The sequence below is a fragment of the Salvelinus namaycush genome, chromosome 31 (assembly GCF_016432855.1).
Source record: "Salvelinus namaycush isolate Seneca chromosome 31, SaNama_1.0, whole genome shotgun sequence".
NCBI classification, from domain to species: Eukaryota; Metazoa; Chordata; class Actinopteri; order Salmoniformes; family Salmonidae; genus Salvelinus; species Salvelinus namaycush.
In genome coordinates, this window is record NC_052337.1 from 29,134,817 (window position 1) to 29,155,941 (window position 21,125).

The 21,125-nt window shown below is 45.2% G+C and overlaps 1 protein-coding gene across 1 annotated transcript; it reads right to left on the bottom strand.

The window, feature by feature from the left end:
* Positions 1-513: 513 nt before the first annotated feature.
* On the bottom strand, positions 514-19,908 carry LOC120025542 (glutamine synthetase-like). Its single transcript, XM_038970104.1, has 6 exons — positions 19,740-19,908; positions 2,765-2,926; positions 2,447-2,593; positions 1,215-1,342; positions 928-1,127; positions 514-823 (listed from the first exon to the last, which is right to left on the bottom strand). Exons 1-6 carry the CDS (start codon positions 19,906-19,908, stop codon positions 514-516), a joined length of 1,116 nt encoding a protein of 371 aa, XP_038826032.1.
* Between the last annotated feature and the right edge of the window lie 1,217 nt (positions 19,909-21,125).

Genomic DNA, 21,125 nt, shown 5'->3' on the forward strand with positions numbered 1-21,125 from the left:
CGCCTCGTGTTCAACTCAGCATCATTTTATTCAATCTCAACTTCAAACAATAAACATTAAACAAACTGAATAATATGCCAATTGGACCAGCTGCAATTACCAAGACTGAAAAATATAATTAACCTTCATAAACATTCAACATACATTCAAGTAATGAATCTTTAAAGCATCCAACGAGTAGTATTCATTATAAAGCAATGTGCCAAGTAAAGCCCCCCCCAGCCTAACGACGCTGGGGCAATTGTGCGCCGCCCTATGGGACTCCTGATCACGGCCAGTTGTGATACAGCCTGGGATCGAACCCGGATCTGTAGTGATGCCTCTAGCACTGCGATGCAAAGCCTTAGTCCGCTGCGCCACTCGGGAGGCCCACAACCAGTAGTCTTAAGTATAGATTTATTTGGTTACAATATAGTTCTATCGCACAATCATGGAAAATCAAAGGGACGGTTTCCACCAACCACCAGCTACAGGATTATATGTGTCTATGAGTCTGGTCACTGCAGACTATTCTCATGTACTCTCCTCTTCCTCCTCCATCCCGAGCAGGCAGGTTCTTGCGATGGCGCCCGTCACGGCATAAGGGTCACAGTTTGCGGAGGGCCGGCGGTCTTCAAAGTATCCCTTCCCCTCCTGGGCCACCTGGCGTGGGATCCGGATGCTGGCCCCGCGGTTGGCCACACCAAAACAGAAGTCATGGATGCTGGAGGTTTCATGTAAGCCTGTGAGGCGTCTGATGTTGTCCTGGCCTCCGTGAGGGTCGTACACACATATGTGCTGGGCATGTCGCTTGCTCAGCTTCTCAATGGCCTGCTCAATATGTCTGTTAGAAGAGGGGAGAGTTTAGGTGTTGGACTAAATTTTGTAGTTACACAGCCTTACAGAACCTTACTTACAGTGCAATAATGTTATTACAGTCATACTCACTGCAGCCCCCCTTCTTCCCTCATCTCCTTGGTGCTAACGTTGGTATGGCAGCCCGCCCCGTTCCAGTTCCCCTTCATTGGTTTGGGGTCCAGAGTGGCTACAACTCCAAAGTCCTCACACACACGGTGCAGCAAGAAACGTGCCATCCACAGGTGGTCTCCCATCTCTATCCCCGCACACAGACCCACCTGGAACTCAAACTGAGAGAGGGAGATAAAAGAAGGAGAGTTAGGAAATATTATATAGCAATCTGTAGAACCTTCCTGAAGCAAAAGGTAAATGTTTACCTGAGATGGCATGACCTCAGCATTGGTGCCACAGATTTTGACCCCAGAATAGAGACATGCCTTGTAGTGACACTCCATAATGTCCCTTCCATAGGCGTTGTCTGCACCAACCCCACAGTAGTATGGACCTGAGAGAGAGTTAGATGAGATCAAAATCAAAGGCCTATTTGATAACATTAGAACTTATATAGTATGACTTTTATAAATATAGAGATATATTTCATATACAGTGGGGAGAACAAGTATTTGATAGGGGTTGTACTCATCCTTCTTCTTCCTCCAAACACGGCGAGTGGAGTTTAGACCAAAAAGCTCTATTTTTGTCTCATCAGACCACATGACCTTCTCCCATTCCTCCTCTGTATCATCCAGATGGTCATTGGCAAACTTCAGACGGGCCTGGACATGCGCTGGCTTGAGCAGGGGGACCTTGCGTGCGCTGCAGGATTTTAATCCATGACGGCGTAGTGTGTTACTAATGGTTTTCTTTGAGACTGTGGTCCCAGCTCTCTTCAGGTCATTGACCAGGTCCTGCCGTGTAGTTCTGGGCTGATCCCTCACCTTCCTCATGATCATTGATGCCCCACGAGGTGAGATCTTGCATGGAGCCCCAGACCGAGGGTGATTGACCGTCATCTTGAACTTCTTCCATTTTCTAATAATTGCGCCAACAGTTGTTGCCTTCTCACCAAGCTGCTTGCCTATTGTCCTGTAGCCCATCCCAGTCTTGTGCAGGTCTACAATTTTATCCCTGATGCCCTTACACAGCTCTCTGGTCTTGGCCATTGTGGAGAGGTTGGAGTCTGTTTGATTGAGTGTGTGGACAGGTGTCTTTTATACAGGTAACGAGTTCAAACAGGTGCAGTTAATACAGGTAATGAGTGGAGAACAGGAGGGCTTCTTAAAGAAAAACTAACAGGTCTGTGAGAGCCGGAATTCTTACTGGTTGGTAGGTGATCAAATACTTATGTCATGCAATAAAATGCAAATTAATTACTTAAAAATCATACAATGTGATTTTCTGGAATTTTGTTTTAGATTCCATCTCTCACAGTTGAAGTGTACCTATGATAAAAATTACAGACCTCTACATGCTTTGTAAGTAGGAAAACCTGCAAAATCGGCAGTGTATCAAATACTTGTTCTCCCCACTGTATGTAGTGCTTTTCCAAGTGCTTAAGACCATTTATATTACGAAAGGACACATGGTAAAATATAGTAGGGTCAGTCACCTTGGGGTCCTGGGAATCCATTTTGGGGCCAGCCATAGGGGCGACCATCCATCCCCAGGAGAGTATACTCCTGCTCCATTCCAAACCAGGGGATATAGTGCTTTACTTCTTCCATCACTTTCTTACAACCTGACCGCAGGTTACTCTCTGTGCAGGAGGGAAAAGGTGTATATTGCAGGGTTAGTTTGACTGATGGGAATATGACAGTCAAAGCAGTCAATTAGATGGACAGCAGCTTCGATCATAGACCAAAACCAGTTGGTCTCTGTGTCTGTCAACTGAAGTAAGAAAGGTATGTCTTGCTATGCTTACAATTACCTGCAGGCAAGCGGTTGTACTTGAGGACCTCACACAAAACCAGTTTGTTGGATTCCAGTGTGAAAGGGTCCCTAAACATTGCCACTGGGATCAGGTACATGTCACTGTTGGATCCCTCGGCCTGGTAGGTGCTGGAGCCATCAAAGTTCCACTCTGGAATATCTGTCAATAGCAATACCAACATTAACATCATGGAATATAATGCACTGTCCTAGAGATACAGTGCCTTACAAAAGTATTCATCCCCCTTGGCGTTTTTCTTATTTTGTTGCATTACAACCTGTAATTTAAATTGATTTTTATTTGGATTTCAGGTAATGGACATACAGAAAATCGTCCAAATTGGTGAAGTGAAATGAAAAAAATAACTTTTTTCCCCCAAAAATTGGGGTGAAAAAAAGGAAAAGGGGTGCGTGCATATATATTCACCCCCTTTGCTATGAAGCCCCTAAATAAGATCTGGTGCAACCAATTACCTTCAGAAGTCACATAATTAGTTAAATAAAGTACACCTGTGTGCAATCTAAGTGTCACATGATCTGTCACATGATCTCAGTATATATACACCTGTTCTGAAAGGCCCCAGAATCTGCAACACCATTAAGCAAGAGGCACCACCAATCAAACGGCATCATGAAGACCAAGAAGCTCTCCAAACAGGTCAGGGACAAAGTTGTGGAGAAGTACAGATCAGGGTAGGGTTATAAAAAAATATCAGAAACGTTGAACATCCCACGGAGCACCATTAAATCCATTATTAAAAAATGGAAAGAACATGGCACCACAACAAACTTGCCAAGAGAGGGACGCCCACCAAAACTTAACAGACCAGGCAAGGAGGGCATTAATCAGATTAGCAAAAAGAGACCAAAGATAACCCTGGAGGAGCTGCAAAGCTCCACAGCGGAGATTGGAGTATCTGTCCATAGGACCACTTTAAGCCGTACACTCCACAGAGCTGGGCTTTATGGAAGAGTGTCCAGAAAAAAAGCCATTGCTAAAATAAATAAATAAGCAAACACGTTTGGTGTTCGCCAAAAGGCATGTGGGAGACTCCCCAAACATATGGAAGAAGGTACTCTGGTCAGATGAGACTAACATTGAGCTTTTCGGCCATCAAGGAAAACGCTATGTCTGGTACAAACCCAACACCTCTCATCACCCCGAGAACACCCTCCCCACAGTGAAGCATGGTGGTGGCAGCATCATGCTGTGGGGATGTTTTTCATCGGAAAGGACTGGGAAACTGGTCAGAATTGAAGGAATGATGGATGGGGCTAAATACAGGGATATTCTTGAGGGAAACCTGTTTCAGTCTTACAGAGATTTGAGACTAGGACGGAGGTTCACCTTCCAGTAGGAAAATTACCATAAGCATTCTGCTAAAGCAACACTTGAGTGGTTTAAGGGGAAACATTTAAATGTCTTGGAATGGCCTAGTCAAAGCCCAGAACTCAATCCAATTGAGAATCTGTGGTATGACTTAACGATTGCTGTACACCAGTGGAACCCATCCAACTTGAAGGAGCTGGAGCAGTTTTGCCTTGAAGAATGGGCAAAAGTCCCAGTGGCTAGATGTGCCAAGCTTATAGAGACATACCCCAAGAGGCTTGCAACTGTAATTGCTTGTCACGCCCTGGCCTTAGTATTCTTTGTTTTCTTTATGTTTTTTAGTTAGGTCAGGGTGTGACATGGGGAATGTATGTGTTTTTGTAGTGTCTAGTGTTAGTTGTCTAGTTATGTCTATGGCTGCCTAGATTGGTTCTCAATTAGAGGCAGCTGTGGTTCATTGTCTCTGATTGAGAGCCATATTTAAGGCAGTCATAGGCATTGGGGTTTTGTGGGTAATTGTCTATGTCTATGTTGCATGTTTGCACTTAGTCTTTGATAGCTTCACATTTGTTGTTTTGTTTCGTTCTTCTTCTAATAAAAGAGAAGATGTATTTTTCACACGCTGCGCCTTGGTCCTCTCTCTCTCCCATAGAAGTTCGTGACATTGCTGCAAAAGGTGGCTCTACAAAGTATTGACTTTGGGGGGGGGTGAATAGTTATGCACGCTCAAGTTTACTGTTTTTTTGTCTTATTTCTTGTTTCACAATAAAAAATATTTTGCATTTTCAAAGTGGTAGGCATGTTGTGTAAATCAAATGATTCAAACCCCCCAAACATCTATTTTAATTCCAGGTTGTAAGGCAACAAAATAGGAAAAATGCCAAGGAGGTGAATACTTTCGCAAGCCACTGTACATATGGTCACTGTGGGGACGACGTTGTCGATCCTTGTAAGAAGGAATCAGGAGGATAGAGTTATGGTCAGATTTGCCAAATGAAGGGCAAGGGAGTGCTTGTATGTGTTTCTGTGCACAGGTGACATGCTGGTAAAAATGAGGTAAGACGGATTTCAGTTTCCCTGCATTCAAAATTCAAAATGCACTTGCACATCTGAGCTAACTTTGTTGAAGGTGCATGGTAACAATTGAATAACATTGTGTCATGTTTTGTCTTTCATCATGTCTTGTCCCTGTGCTTCCCTCTGCTGGTCTTATTAGGTTCTTTCCCTCTTTCTCTCTCTCTCTCTCCTCCTCCCTCTCTCCCTCTCCCGCTCTCTCTCTCTATCGTTCCGTTCCTGCTCCCAGCTGTTTCTCATTCTCCTAACGACCTCATTTACTCTTTCACACCTGTCCCCTATTTTGCCCTCTGATTAGAGTCCCTATTTCTCCCTCTGTTTTCCGCTTCTGTCCTTGTCGGATTCTTGTTTGATGTTTGCTGCTCCTGTGTCCTTGTTCCGCCCTGTCGTGTTTTTGCCTTCTTCAGATGCTGCGTGTGAGCAGGTGTCTATGTCAGCTACGGCTTGTGCCTTCCTGAAGCGACCTGCAGTCTGTGGTCGCGTCTCCTGTCGTTCCTCTCTACTGACGAGAGGTTTTCAGTTTCCTGTTTTGGATTTACCTTTGATATATCCAGGAGAATCATTGTTTGTTTGATACTGGAATAAAGACTCTGTTTCTTTTACGTCGCTTTTGGGTCCTCATTCACCTGCATAACAGAAGAATCCGACCAAGAATGGACCCAGCGACTACGGATTCTCGCAACACTGCCGTCGAGATCCAGGGAGCAATGCTCGGCAGACACGAGCAGGAATTGTCTGCTGCTCGTCATGCCGTTGAGACCCTGTCCGCTCAGGTCTCCGATCTCTCAGGACAGTTTCAGAGTCTTCGTCTCGTGCCACCAGCTACTTCCTGGTCTTCCGAGTCTCCGGAACCTAGGGTTAATAACCCACCATGTTACTCTGGGCAGCCCACTGAGTGTCGCTCCTTTCTCACCCAGTGTGATATTGTGTTCTCTCTCCAGCCCAACACATACTCAAGAGAGAGAGCTCGGATCGCTTACGTCATATCACTCCTTACTGGTCGGGCTCGGGAGTGGGGCACAGCTATCTGGGAGGCAAGGGCTGAGTGTTCTAACGTTTATCAGAACTTTAAAGAGGAGATGATACGGGTTTTTGATCGTTCAGTTTTTGGGAAAGAGGCTTCCAGGGCCCTGGCTTCCCTATGTCAAGGTGATCGATCCATAACGGATTACTCTATAGAGTTTCGCACTCTTGCTGCATCCAGTGACTGGAACGAGCCGGCGTTGCTCGCTCGTTTTCTGGAGGGACTCCACGCTGAGGTTAAGGATGAGATTCTCTCCCGGGAGGTTCCCTCCAGCGTGGACTCTTTGATTGCACTCGCCATCCGCATAGAACGACGGGTAGATCTTCGTCACCGAGCTCGTGGAAGAGAGCTCGCGTTAACGGTGTTTCCCCTCTCCGCATCTCAACCATCTCCTTCCACCGGCTCAGAGACTGAGCCCATGCAGCTGGGAGGTATTCGCATCTCGACTAAGGAGAGGGAACGGAGAATCACCAACCGCCTTTGCCTCTATTGCGGTTCTGCTGGACATTTTGTCATGTCATGTCCAGTAAAAGCCAGAGCTCATCAGTAAGCGGAGGGCTACTGGTGAGCGCTACTACTCAGGTCTCTCCATCAAGATCCTGTACTACCTTGTCGGTCCATCTACGCTGGACCGGTTCGGCTGCTTCCTGCAGTGCCTTGATAGACTCTGGGGCTGAGGGTTGTTTTATGGACGAAGCATGGGCTCGGAAACATGACATTCCTCTCAGACAGTTAGGGAAGCCCACGCCCATGTTCGCCTTAGATGGTAGTCTTCTCCCCAGTATCAGATGTGAGACACTACCTTTAACCCTCACAGTATCTGGTAACCACAGTGAGACCATTTCCTTTTTGATTTTTCGTTCACCTTTTACACCTGTTGTTTTGGGTCATCCCTGGCTAGTATGTCATAATCCTTCTATTAATTGGTCTAGTAATTCTATCCTATCCTGGAACGTTTCTTGTCATGTGAAGTGTTTAATGTCTGCTATCCCTCCTGTGTCTTCTGTCCCCTCTACTCAGGAGGAACCTGGTGATTTGACAGGAGTGCCGGAGGAATATCATGATCTGCGCACGGTCTTCAGTCGGTCCAGAGCCAGCTCCCTTCCTCCTCACCGGTCGTATGATTGTTGTATTGATCTCCTTCCGGGGACCACTCCCCCTCGGGGTAGACTATACTCTCTGTCGGCTCCCGAACGTAAGGCTCTCGAGGATTATCTGTCTGTTTCTCTCGACGCCGGTACCGTGGTGCCTTCTTCCTCTCCCGCCGGAGCGGGATTTTTCTTTGTTAAGAAGAAGGACGGTACTCTGCGCCCCTGCGTGGATTATCGAGGGCTGAATGACATAACGGTTAAGAATCGTTATCCGCTTCCCCTTATGTCGTCAGCCTTCGAGATTTTGCAGGGAGCCAGGTTCTTTACTAAGTTGGACCTTCGTAACGCTTACCATCTCGTACGCATCAGAGAGGGGGACGAGTGGAAAACGGCGTTTAACACTCCGTTAGGGCATTTTGAATACCGGGTTCTGCCGTTCGGTCTCGCTAATGCTCCAGCTGTCTTTCAGGCAGTAGTTAATGATGTACTGAGAGACATGCTGAACATTTTTGTTTTCGTTTACCTTGACGATATCCTGATTTTTTCACCGTCACTCGAGATTCATGTTCAGCACGTTCGACGTGTACTCCAGCGCCTTTTAGAGAATTGTCTCTACGTGAAGGCTGAGAAGTGCGCCTTTCATGTCTCCTCTGTCACATTTCTCGGTTCTGTTATTTCCGCTGAAGGCATTCAGATGGATCCCGCTAAGGTCCAGGCTGTCAGCGATTGGCCCGTTCCTAAGTCACGTGTCGAGTTGCAGCGCTTTCTCGGTTTCGCTAATTTCTATCGGCGTTTCATTCGTAATTTCGGTCAAGTGGCTGCCCCTCTCACAGCTCTGACTTCTGTCAAGACTTGCTTTAAGTGGTCCGGTTCCGCCCAGGGAGCTTTTGATCTCCTCAAGAAGCGTTTTACATCCGCCCCTATCCTTGTTACTCCTGACGTCACTAAACAATTCATTGTCGAGGTTGACGCTTCAGAGGTGGGCGTGGGAGCCATTCTGTCTCAGCGCTTCCAGTCTGACGATAAGGTCCATCCTTGCGCTTACTTTTCTCATCGCCTGTCGCCATCGGAACGCAACTATGATGTGGGTAACCGCGAACTGCTCGCCATCCGCTTAGCCATAGGCGAATGGCGACAGTGGTTGGAGGGGGCGACCGTCCCTTTTGTCGTTTGGACTGACCATAAGAACCTTGAGTACATCCGTTCTGCCAAACGACTTAATGCACGTCAAGCTCGTTGGGCGTTGTTTTTCGCTCGTTTCGAGTTCGTGATTTCCTATCGTCCGGGAAATAAGAACACCAAGCCTGATGCCTTATCCCGTCTCTTTAGTTCTTCTGTGGCTTCTACCGACCCCGAGGGGATTCTCCCTGAGGGGCGTGTTGTCGGGTTGACTGTCTGGGGAATTGAGAGACAGGTAAAGCAAGCACTCACTCACACTGCGTCGCCGCGCGCTTGTCCTAGTAACCTTCTGTTCGTTCCTGTCTCTACTCGTCTGGCTGTTCTTCAGTGGGCTCACTCTGCCAAGTTAGCTGGCCACCCCGGCGTTCGGGGTACGCTTGCTTCTATTCGCCAGCGGTTTTGGTGGCCTACTCAGGAGCGGGACACGCGCCGTTTCGTGGCTGCTTGTTCGGACTGCGCGCAGACTAAGTCAGGTAACTCTCCTCCTGCCGGTCGTCTCAGACCGCTTCCCATTCCTTCTCGACCATGGTCTCACATCGCCTTAGACTTTATTACCGGTCTGCCTTCGTCTGCGGGGAAGACTGTGATTCTTACGGTTATCGATAGGTTCTCTAAGGCGGCACATTTCATTCCCCTCGCTAAGCTTCCTTCCGCTAAGGAGACGGCACTAATCATCATTGAGAATGTGTTCAGAATTCATGGCCTCCCGTTAGACGCCGTTTCAGACAGAGGTCCGCAATTCACGTCACAGTTTTGGAGGGAGTTCTGTCGTTTGATTGGTGCTTCCGTCAGTCTCTCTTCCGGGTTTCATCCCCAGTCTAACGGTCAAGCAGAAAGGGCCAATCAGTCGATTGGTCGCATATTACGCAGCCTTTCGTTTCGAAACCCTGCGTCTTGGGCAGAACAGCTCCCCTGGGCTGAGTACGCTCACAACTCGCTTCCTTCGTCTGCTACCGGGCTATCTCCGTTTCAGAGTAGTCTTGGGTACCAGCCTCCTCTGTTCTCGTCCCAGCTCGCCGAGTCCAGCGTTCCCTCCGCTCAGGCTTTTGTCCAACGTTGTGAGCGCACCTGGAGGAGGGTCAGGTCTGCACTTTGCCGTTACAGGGCGCAGACTGTGAGAGCCGCCAATAAACGTAGGATTAAGAGTCCTAGGTATTGTCGCGGTCAGAGAGTGTGGCTTTCCACTCGTAACCTTCCCCTTACGACAGCTTCTCGCAAGTTGACTCCGCGGTTCATTGGTCCGTTCCGTGTCTCTCAGGTCGTCAATCCTGTCGCTGTGCGACTGCTTCTTCCGCGACATCTTCGTCGCGTCCACCCTGTCTTCCATGTCTCTTGTGTCAAGCCTTTTCTTCGCGCCCCCATTCGTCTTCCCTCCCCCCCCCCCGTCCTTGTCGAGGGCGCTCCTATTTACAAGGTACGGAAGATCATGGACATGCGTTCTCGGGGACGTGGTCACCAGTACTTAGTGGATTGGGAGGGTTACGGTCCTGAGGAGAGGAGTTGGGTTCCATCTCGGGACGTGCTGGACCGTTCGTTGATTGATGATTTCCTTCGTTGCCGCCAGGGTTCCTCGAGTGCGCCAGGAGGCGCTCGGTGAGTGGGGGGGTACTGTCATGTTTTGTCTTTCATCATGTCTTGTCCCTGTGCTTCCCTCTGCTGGTCTTATTAGGTTCTTTCCCTCTTTCTCTCTCTCTCTCTCCTCCTCCCTCTCTCCCTCTCCCGCTCTCTCTCTCTATCGTTCCGTTCCTGCTCCCAGCTGTTTCTCATTCTCCTAACGACCTCATTTACTCTTTCACACCTGTCCCCTATTTTGCCCTCTGATTAGAGTCCCTATTTCTCCCTCTGTTTTCCGCTTCTGTCCTTGTCGGATTCTTGTTTGATGTTTGCTGCTCCTGTGTCCTTGTTCCGCCCTGTCGTGTTTTTGCCTTCTTCAGATGCTGCGTGTGAGCAGGTGTCTATGTCAGCTACGGCTTGTGCCTTCCTGAAGCGACCTGCAGTCTGTGGTCGCGTCTCCTGTCGTTCCTCTCTACTGACGAGAGGTTTTCAGTTTCCTGTTTTGGATTTACCTTTGATATATCCAGGAGAATCATTGTTTGTTTGATACTGGAATAAAGACTCTGTTTCTTTTACGTCGCTTTTGGGTCCTCATTCACCTGCATAACACATTGAATAACAGAAACCCGCACTGCTCTTGCTAGTATCACTGTTCTTTATTAAGCTTTACTCATAGGCCTGAAGGCCTTCGTCAGAGCTTTTGTGAGTGTTCAGTGCATCGAATGTGTTACCAAATATAACAATGTGCATTTCAGAAATATTCTAATAAAGTATGTACATAAAACGTATTAAACATGTCTGTAAAACCAAAATGAGGCCATCGACCTATCAAGTACCTATCAAGTAAAAACGTCTGAGTAGGCTGAAGTGGTTTTAACTACAAGGCATTAGTTCATGTTCACATTTATGACATAACATTCATGGAAATTTCATCATTAAGACCTTTTGGGAATAATGTCTGGAGGGTGTATTGCTCAGAGTATTATTTATATCCCCTCCTCTGTCTGATAACTTGACTTTCTCTATGCCACAAAATCTAAATGTAGAAATGTCATGTTTTTGGTCATTAAAATGTACTGCAACAGGATAATCCCTGTCGTTTCTCCTGATTTAACTTTTATGTTCACTAATTCTGTGAGAACGACAGGTTGTTCCTATTTAACACAACCCACATGGACATTTAATCATGTAGATAACATGGGTGGAGGAGCACGTAATAATGTCATTTATTTGGAACCGTTTTCCTGCATGTGGGTGGCAGAAATATTCACACATCATCATATTGTTGCACTGTGCGCTGCCTCTGCATTTATAGCTACCATTCAGAAGAGGGCGTAAAAGAGCCTGGCTCATTTTCTTTTGTGGCTGGCAGTTGGCATAGACCAACTTGTCGCGTAAATTTCGACCTCTCCTAGATACAATAAGTGGTGAGTTCTTAAATTCAGCAGACAAAACTGGTTCCGAGGATTAAACATGCCAGTGTTTCTTGACAGCATCGCCCACTTTGCGGGAGCTCAACGTATATGTGGTGGTGAACATTACTGAGTGTTCTTTAGCTCTGGAGCAGTGGTCACCAACCTTTTCTGAGTCAAGATCACTTTCTGAGTCAAAATGTATGCCGAGATCTACCGCTCTGATTTTTTATTAACATGCTTTTAAAAATGTAAGCCTATGGAACATTAACCAATTAAAAACAGTACTGTAGCAATGATGTTTGTGCAGTAAGCTATAGGCCCAATACATTATCACGCATACTGGCTTTGCTTGAATTTACCTGCCAATGCGTTGTTGTTCGGGACATTTTTTGAGGTAGGCTATATGATCACACCGGTAATAGATCCATTGTTGTATTACTTGTGAGGCACAGCTGAGTGAGCATACGTTTAAATAATGTGCTTTTTATTTTACTTGGCTGATGGTGCCTGCATCTGATCGTCAGTTTCAGCGGAGGGAGATAGCAGCAGACTGAGGGTCCGTCTCTCAACATCCCTCCGCTCTCCCTTTCCTCCACTGACACTGACCAGAAAGGGACACCGTCTTCCAGCTAATGGCGAAACTCGAGTCTCACCGCATTATTTCTGCCTCGTGCACAAATTCATGTTGTTACTCCTATGAACAGAGAAAGTTAAATATAACTTGATATTAAAAAAGACCCAAGCCGGTAATAATAACAACAACGCACGCCTATAGATACACTTTCCTACTCATTCATTACTGCTGCACTGCTTGTTGTAGTGCTGAGTGGAATAGAAAGAACGCGCATTTTATGAATAATAAAACTGTTGAATACAAAGTGTTGACAGAGTAAGAACTTAAACATGAACCCACGCATAAAAACAGCAGCTCTTTGCTGTACTCGTTGACAGTCTCCCTTTAGTCATTGTTTTAAAAGTTTTGAAATCTCACAGTATCAATTTTGCCGTAGATTTATTTTATGCCTGCTACGTTACTGCAGACTCGGTCATCTGAGCAATCTGATTGGCCAGCGGTGGCGTAGTGCACTTGATTTCCTCTCCAGGCCCACCGGGAAGCAAGAGTTTGTACCTTCAGACACATGAAATGGCAACAGTTTGCCTACCCGGCGCGCAGGGCAGCTGTAGTGAGCTAGGGCTGCCATTCCCTCGTGTGGGGAATGCTGGTGTACAGACTCGACATCTAATGTGAGCTAAATACAGTCTTCTGTTAATCCCGTTATTGGTGAGATCTTGTTTGTAAAGTCTATAGCGTAATTCACATATGATGGCAATGTTTGCACTATTCCTGCGACCACTGGGCTGCTTGGATAATTGCCTTGTTGTGATTTATGTAAATCAGGCAAAATGTACAGGCATGAATGGCACATTTGCAGCAAAGGTAGTCATATTCAGGCTGTGATATAAGGTTGTTTAATGTGGCATGCTCCAGATTTGAGTTAATATCCCTTTGGAACACCAGTGTGGGATCAGTTTTCTAATAGAAACGTTAATTACTAAATTGAATCTCTGAATCGCTTCTTTGTATTTTTCATAGTCTAAAACGACCACAGCACCACCCTTGTCTGCAGGTTTGATAAACAAAGATCAAATCAAAGTTTATTTGTCACGTGCCCGAATACAACAGGTGTAGACTTTACAGTGAAATGCTTACTTACAGGCTCTAACCAATAGTGCAAAAAGGGTATTAGGTGAACAATAGGTAAGTAAAGAAATAAAACAACAGTCAAAAGACAGGCTATATACAGTAGCGAGGCTATAAAAGTAGCGAGGCTCCATACAGACACCAGTTAGTCAGGCTGACTGAGGTAGTATGTACATGTAGATATGGTTAAAGTGACTATGCATATATGATGAACAGAGAGTAGCAGTAGCGTAAAAGAGGGGTTGGCGGGTTGCGGGACACAATGCAGATAGTCCGGGTAGCCAATGTGTGGGAGCACTGGTTGGTCGGCCCAATTGAGGTAGTATGTACATGAATGTATAGTTAAAGTGACTATGCATATATGATAAACAGAGTAGCAGCAGCAAAGATGAGTCTTTCATTAGTTAATTGAGTGCCTGTTCTTCTGTCCTAGTGAGGATCTTCTGAATATGGTTTGTTTGTCTCGTATATACTGACATGGCTTCTTGTTCGACTAACCTACAATAGGTATTAATCGAGGAGTTGTTAACCATAGGACATAATTTACCTTTGGGTTTAAAATGAGTAATGGTTCTTTGTTGTCAGTTTCTCTGCATTAAAATCACTGGCAGTGCTGCCTCTGGATGTGCATTTCTAGTTTGCTTATGGCCCGATACAGCTTGTTGAGTGCGCTCTTAGTGCCAGCATTGGTTTGTAGTGGTTAATAGACAGCTATGAAAAATATAGATGAAAACTCTTGGTAAATAGTATTGTCTGCAGCTTATCATGAGGTATTCTAACTCAGGCGAGCAAAACCTCAAGACTTCCTTCACATTAGAGATTGCGCATTAGCTGTTGTTAACAAAGAGACACACAACCCCCCTTTAACCTTACCCTCAGCTGCCGTTCGGTCTTGACGATGCATAGAAAAACCAGCTAGATGTATATTATCCATTTTCTTGTCAGCCATGACTTCGAAGAAACATAGGATATTACAGTTCTTCAGGTCCCGTTGATAGAATAGACCACAGTGAAGCCCAAAACACTTGGCCCATCTCACAGAACTTTACATAGTGGCATGCGAAAGTATTCACCACCTTGGCATTTTTCCTATTTTGTTGCCTTACAAAATTGAATAAAATAGATTTTTTGGGGGTTTGTTTCATTTGATTTACACAACATGCCTACCACCTTGAAGATGCATTTTTTAAAATTGTGAAACAAGCAAGAAATAAGACAAAAAAACTGAACTTGAGCATGCATAACTATTCACCCCCCCAAAGTCAATACTTTGTAGAGCCACCTTTTTCAGCAATTATAGCTGCAAGCCTCTTGGGGTATGTCTCTATAAGCTTTGCACATCTAGCCACTGGGATTTTTGCCCATTCTTCAAGCCAAAACTGCTCCAGCTCCTTCAAGTTGGATGGGTTCCACTGGTGTACAGCAATCTTTAAATCATACCACAAATTCTCAATTGGATTGAGTTCTGGGTTTTGACTAGGCCATTCCAAAACATTTAAATGTTTCTCCTTAAACCACTCAAGTGTTGCTTTAGCAGTATGCGTATGGTAATTGTCCTGCTGGAAGGTGAACCTCCATCCCAGTCCCAAATCTCTGTAAGATTGAAACAGGTTTCCATCAAGAATTTCCCTGTATTTAGCGCCATCCATCATTCCTTCAATTCTGACCAGTTTCCCAGTCCCTGCCGATGAAAAACATCACCACAGCATGATGCTGCCACCACCATGCTTCACTGTGGGGATGGTGTTCTCGGGGTGATGAGAGGTGTTGGTTTTTCTCCAGACATAGCATTTTCCTTGATGGCCGAAAAGCTCAATTTTAGTCTCATCTGACCAGAGTACCTTCTTCCATATGTTTGGGGAGTCTCCCACATGCCTTTTGGCAAACACCAAACGTGTTTGCTTATATTTTTCTTTTAGCAATGGCTTTTTTCTGGACACTCTTCTGGAAAGCCCAGCTCTGTGGAGTGTACGGCTTAAAGTGGTCCTATGAACAGATACTCCAATCTCCGCTGTGGAGCTTTGCAGCTCCTTCAGGGTTATCTTTGGTCTCTTTGTTGCCTCTCTGATTATTGCCCTCCTTGCCTGGTCCATGAGTTTTGGTGGGCGGACTTCTCTTGGCAGGTTTGTTGTAGTGCCATGTTCTTTCCCTTTTTTAATAATGGATTTAATGGTTCTCCGTAGGATGTTCAAAGTTTCTGATATTTTTTCATAACCCAACCATGATCTGTACTTCTAAACAACTTTGTCCCTGACCTGTTTGGAGAGCTCCTTGGTCTTCATGGTGCCGCTTGCTTGGTGGTGCCCCTTGCTTAGTGGTGCTGCAGACTCTGGGGCCATTCAGAACACATATACACATACTGAGATCATGTGACAGATCATGTGACACTTAGATTGCACACAGGTGGACTTTATTTAACTAATTATGTGACTTCTGAAGGTAATTGGTTGCACCAGATCTTATTTAGGGGCTTCATAGCAAAGGGGGTGAATACATATGCACGCACCACTTTTCCATTTTCCTTTTTTTTTGTAATTTTTTGAAAAAAGTAAACATTAATTTCACTTCACCAATTTAGACGATTTTCTGTATGTCCATTACATGAAATCTAAATAAAAATCAATTTAAATAACAGGTTGTAATGCAACAAAATAAGAAAAACGCCAAGGGAGATGAATACTTTTGCAAGGCACCGTACATATCCCAACCAGAAGCCATCGATATCTGCACTGAGCTAAAGGCTAGAGCTGGACATTAATCTTGAAGCTTTGAGGCAAGCAACTCTGAACCATGCATGAGAGCACGACTGTGTAATCTCGCTCTCCGTAACCGATGTGAGTAATGCCCCAGTTTACATTGTGACATATTTTGTTACGCCATAAGCCATCTTCACGGAGTCTTGTCCCACTACTGAATGGACAAGTGTAGTGTTTGTATTGCAAGATGGAGAAGAACCTGTCTCTCATCAGAGATCACATTTATTTTCGGAGATTGCAAAATATGACCTTTTCATTCAAGACAGGATAAATATATTGTCTCAGGTGATAATAAAACATGTTTTGTTAAGCAACTTTTTCCTCAAATTGTTTCTCTAACTTTATAGCATGTATATAGCTAGCTGAAAGCTGAAAGCTATGCTAGGTTGAAGATACCATTGTAACTAGCGACCTCTACCTAATAATTATCATAAAAAAACAAATGTCATTACCATCACAATAAACTTAAATGGTAGGCAACATTCATATAATATAATTGGCTTAACAGACAGGAGGAATGGGTAATTGTTTACAAGTTGCTAGCTATCCCATAAAGCCATCACTGTAAACCGAATATTTTCATCTACTTCTGTTTGGTAACTTCCTGTTCTTTGACGGACTCTGGCTGAACTGAAGACGACGCAAAGTTTGAAGAATGTCAAAGTATGCAGCCTTCAACCGCAAGGAGGGGAGTTGCTTTTTCACTCCATTGTGGTCATCCCCATTGAAATGCATGATATCTGGCGCAACATGCTTATTTGTAATGTGAATGAGGTTTGAGACCTTTAAACAGGTTAACATTCACAAGGACGCAGGGCCAGACGGATTACCAGGACACGTACTCAGAGCATGCGCTGACCAGCTGGCAAGTGTCTTCACTGACATTTTCAACCTCTCCCTGACCCAGTCTGCAATACCTACATGTTTCAAGAAGACCACCATAGTCCCTATGCCCAAGAACGATAAGGTAACCTGTCTAAATGACTATTGCCTGTATCACTCACATCTGTAGCCATGAAATGCTTTGAAAGGCTGGCTATGGCTCACATCAACAGCATCAACAGCATCATCCTAGAAACCCTGGACCCACTCCAATTTGCATACCATCCCAACAGAGCCACGAATGCAGCAATCTCTATTGCACTCCACACTGCCCTCTCCCACCTGGACAAGAGGAACACCTATGTGAGAATGATGTTCAATGACTATAGCTCAGTGTTCAACACCATTGTGATCTCCAAGCTCATCACTAGGCTCAGGACCCTGGGACTGTACACCTCCCTCTGCAACTGGATTTTGGACTTCCTGATGGGCCACCCCAAGTGGTGAGGGGCAACAACACAGCCACCACGCTGACACTCAACACGGGGGCCCCTCAGGGGTGCGTGCTTAGTCCCCTCCTGTACTCCCTGTTCCCCCATGACTGCAACACCATCATTAAGTTTGCTGATGACACGACAGTGGTTGGCCTAATCACCGACGATGAGGAGACAGCCTATAGGGAGGAGGTCAGTGAACTGGCATTGTGGTGCCAGGACAACAACCTCTCCTTCAACATGATGAAGACAAAGGAACTGATCGTGGACTACAAGCAACAAAGGGCCGAGTATGCCCCCCATCCACATCGACAGGGCTGTAGTGGAGGGGGTCGTGAGCTTCAAGTTCCTCGGTGTCCACATCACTAAGGAATTATGATTGTCCATACACACCAACACAGTTGTGAAGAACGCACAACAAAGCCTCTTCCCCCTCAAGAGGCTGAAAAGATTTGGCATGGGCCCTCAGAGCCTCAAAAGGTTCTAAGCTGCATCATTGAGTGCATCTTGAATGGCTGCATCACCGCTTGGTATAGCAATTGCTTGGCATCTGACCTCAAGGTGCTACAGTGTGTAAGGCCCAATACATCACAGGGGCCGAGCTCCCTGCCATCCAGGACCTATACTATATATACAAAAGTATGTGGACACGCCTTCAAATTAGTGGATTTGGCTATTTCAGCCACACCCTTTGCCGACAGGTGTATACAATTGAGCACACAGCCATGCAATCTACAAAGACAAACATTGGCAGTAGAATGACCTTACTGAAGAGCTCATTGACTTTCAATGGTGCTCCTTTATAGGATGCCATCTTTCCAAGAAGTCAGTTTGTCAAATTTCTGCCCTGCTAGAGCTTCCCCGGTCAACTGTAAGTGCTGTTATTGTGAAGTGGAAACGTCTAGGAGCAACAACGGCTCAACCGTGAAGTGGTAGGTCACACAAGCTCACAGAACGGGACCGCTGAGTGCTGAAGCACGTAACACGTAAAAATTGCCTGTCCTCGTTTGCAACACTCACTACCGAGTTCCAAACTGCCTCTGGAAGCAACGTCAGCAGAAGAACTGTTCGTTGGGAGCTTCATGAAATGGGTTTCCATGGCCGAGCAGACGCACAGAAGCCTAAGATCACCATGCGCAATTGGACTCTGGAGCAGTGGAAACCCATTCTCTGGAGTGATGAATCGGACAACGGACAAATCTGGGTTTGGCGGCTGCAGGAGAACACTACCTGCCTGAATGCATACTGCCAACTGTAAAGTTTGGTGGAGGAGGAATAATGGTCTGGGGCTGTTTTTCATGGTTCGGGCTAGTTGCAGTAAAGGGAAATCTTAATGCTACAGCATACAATGATATTCTAGATGATTTTGTGCTTCCAACTTTGTGGAAACAGTTTGGGGAAGGTCCTTTCCTGTTTCAGCATGACAATGCCCCCGTGCACAGAGGTCCATACAGAAATAGTTTGTTGAGATTGGTGTGGAAGAACTTGACTGGCCTGTACAGAGCCTTGACCCGAACACCTTTGGGATGAATTGGAATGCCGACTGTGAGCTTGGCCTACTTGCCCAACATCAGTGCCTGACCTAACTAATGCTCTCATGGCTGAATGGAAGCAAGTCCCTGCAGCAATGTTCCAACATATAGTGGAAAACCTTCCCAGAAGAGTGGAGGCTGTTATAGCAGTAAAAGGGGAACCAACTCCATATTATTGCCAATGATTTTGGATTGAGATGTGCGATGAGCAGGTGTCAATTTACTTTTGGCCATGTACTGTATATACCAGGCTATGTCAGAGGAAGGCCTTAAAAATGGTCAATAGCTACCCGGACTATCTGCATTGATGCTTTTTGCAATCTTTTGACTAGTCACATACTGTACGGTGTTGCTACTGTTTATTATCTATCCTGTTGCCTATTAACTTTATCCCTACCTATATATACATTGCCAGCAGCATACCACCCTGCATCCCACTGCTGGATTTCTTCTAAAGCTAAGCAGGGTTGGTCCCTGGATGGGAGACCAGATGCTACTGGAAGTGGTGTTGGAGGGCCAGTAGGAGGCCCCATTTCCTCTGGTCTAAAAAAATATCCCAAATCCCCAGGGTAGTGATTGGGGACATTGTCCTGTGTGGGGTGCTGTCTTTTGGATGGGACGTTAAACGGGTGTCCTGACTCTCTGTGGTCACTAAAGATCCCATGGCACTTATTGTAAGAGTAGGGGTGTTAAACCTGGTGTCCTGGCTAATTTCCAATCTGGCCTTCATACTGTCACGTTCATCTAATCATCCCCAGTGTTGGCTCATTCATCCCCTGTCACTATTCCCCAGGTTGTTGCTGTAAGTGAGAATGTCTTCTCAGTCAACTTACCTGGTAAAATAAGGGATAAATGAATAAAAATATCTAACTCAATTACCTTGTACCCCTGCACGTTGACTTGGTACGTACCCTGTTTATATAGCCAAGTTATCTATACTCATTGTGTATTTATCGCTCTTGTTATTATTTTGACAAATACATTTGCTTTAATGTGTTACCCTCTATTCCCTGGGGCTCTCTGTCCAGGGTGCGAGTCTTGTTCCTCAGCCCCTCCCCGGAGCCATCGATCCAGATGTAGGTGACCTGACACAGGTCCCCCTGAGGAAGGGACATGTAGTGCTGATGGATGGCCTTGTTTAGACGAGAGCTGACTGACACAGATGCCATGGCTAAGTGTAGAGTCTGAGGGGGTCAAAAAACAGAGAAACAGACACTCGAGAACACATGCTGTATAGTGACACATAGTTCAACAGGTAATTCCTCATGGTTGTTTCATCAGCTGGTGTCATCAGGAAGTGTTGAACAAGATCATGATTTGTTTTGCTGTTCATGTACCATTCCATTCATTGTCCTCGTGAACACATTTCTATTTTACAAAATGTATTTTCATTCCAATCCTTTAGTTTGACAAATGCTTTGATCCACCCAAAGCCTGATGGATTTCTGATACTTTCAGCAACATTTCAACCATACAGGGTCTGAAACAGCAGTGGCTAAACAACAGTCTCAGTAAGACTATAGGTCACATTTCCAAACAAACCACTAAAGCCAAAGGGGGGGATAATCAGTGGCAAAATCAAACAAGGAAAAGCCTAAATGCAATCTGAAGTAATCTGAATGCCATGATGGATAGACATACCAGAACAGTACAAAAGGTAAAGGCATAAAAAATGAAAATGTTTTATTAGGACAATAATGTTTTGTCAATGGGTCTTCATCAAAAGTCACTTTAACAAATCATTTGAGAGCACACAACCGTATTTGTGGGTTTTATTTTTCTTACATTGAACTATTTTCTCTACCTGACACCTGGTAAGTTTCACTGGATGTGCACACATTCAGACCTGGCCAGAAGATAGTTGTATTTTGTTTATTTGAAAATAGCAACTTTTTATATGCTAGAGGTAGTCGAATATAGTTTATATAGAATTTAAACTAAAAGGCAACTATTTCATTTGATATTAAAATACAGGTCTCAGAAAAACAAATAATATTTTTAAGTATTTTGTATGCCTCTCAGAAAACTAAAGAAAATTTGAAGGTATGTGAATATATGCAAGTTATTTGAAAAGAAACAAATATTTATTTGATGTCTGCCAACTATTTGATGAAGAACCAAAACCGACAACAGTTTGTTGAATTAGTCTAAATATACGATCAAAGGCACATGGTTTGGAGGGCTCTTAGATATGAATCTTAATATAGCCTATAGCTGTCACGTGTGCTCCGTCTCCGACCTCTAGGTCAGCAGGCTGCTCGTTATGGCACACACCTGTCACCATCGTTACGCGCATCAGCGCTTTATGACACTCACCTGGACTCCATCACCTCCTTGATTACCTGCCCTATATCAACTCAGCAAAAAAAGAAACGTCCCTTTTTCA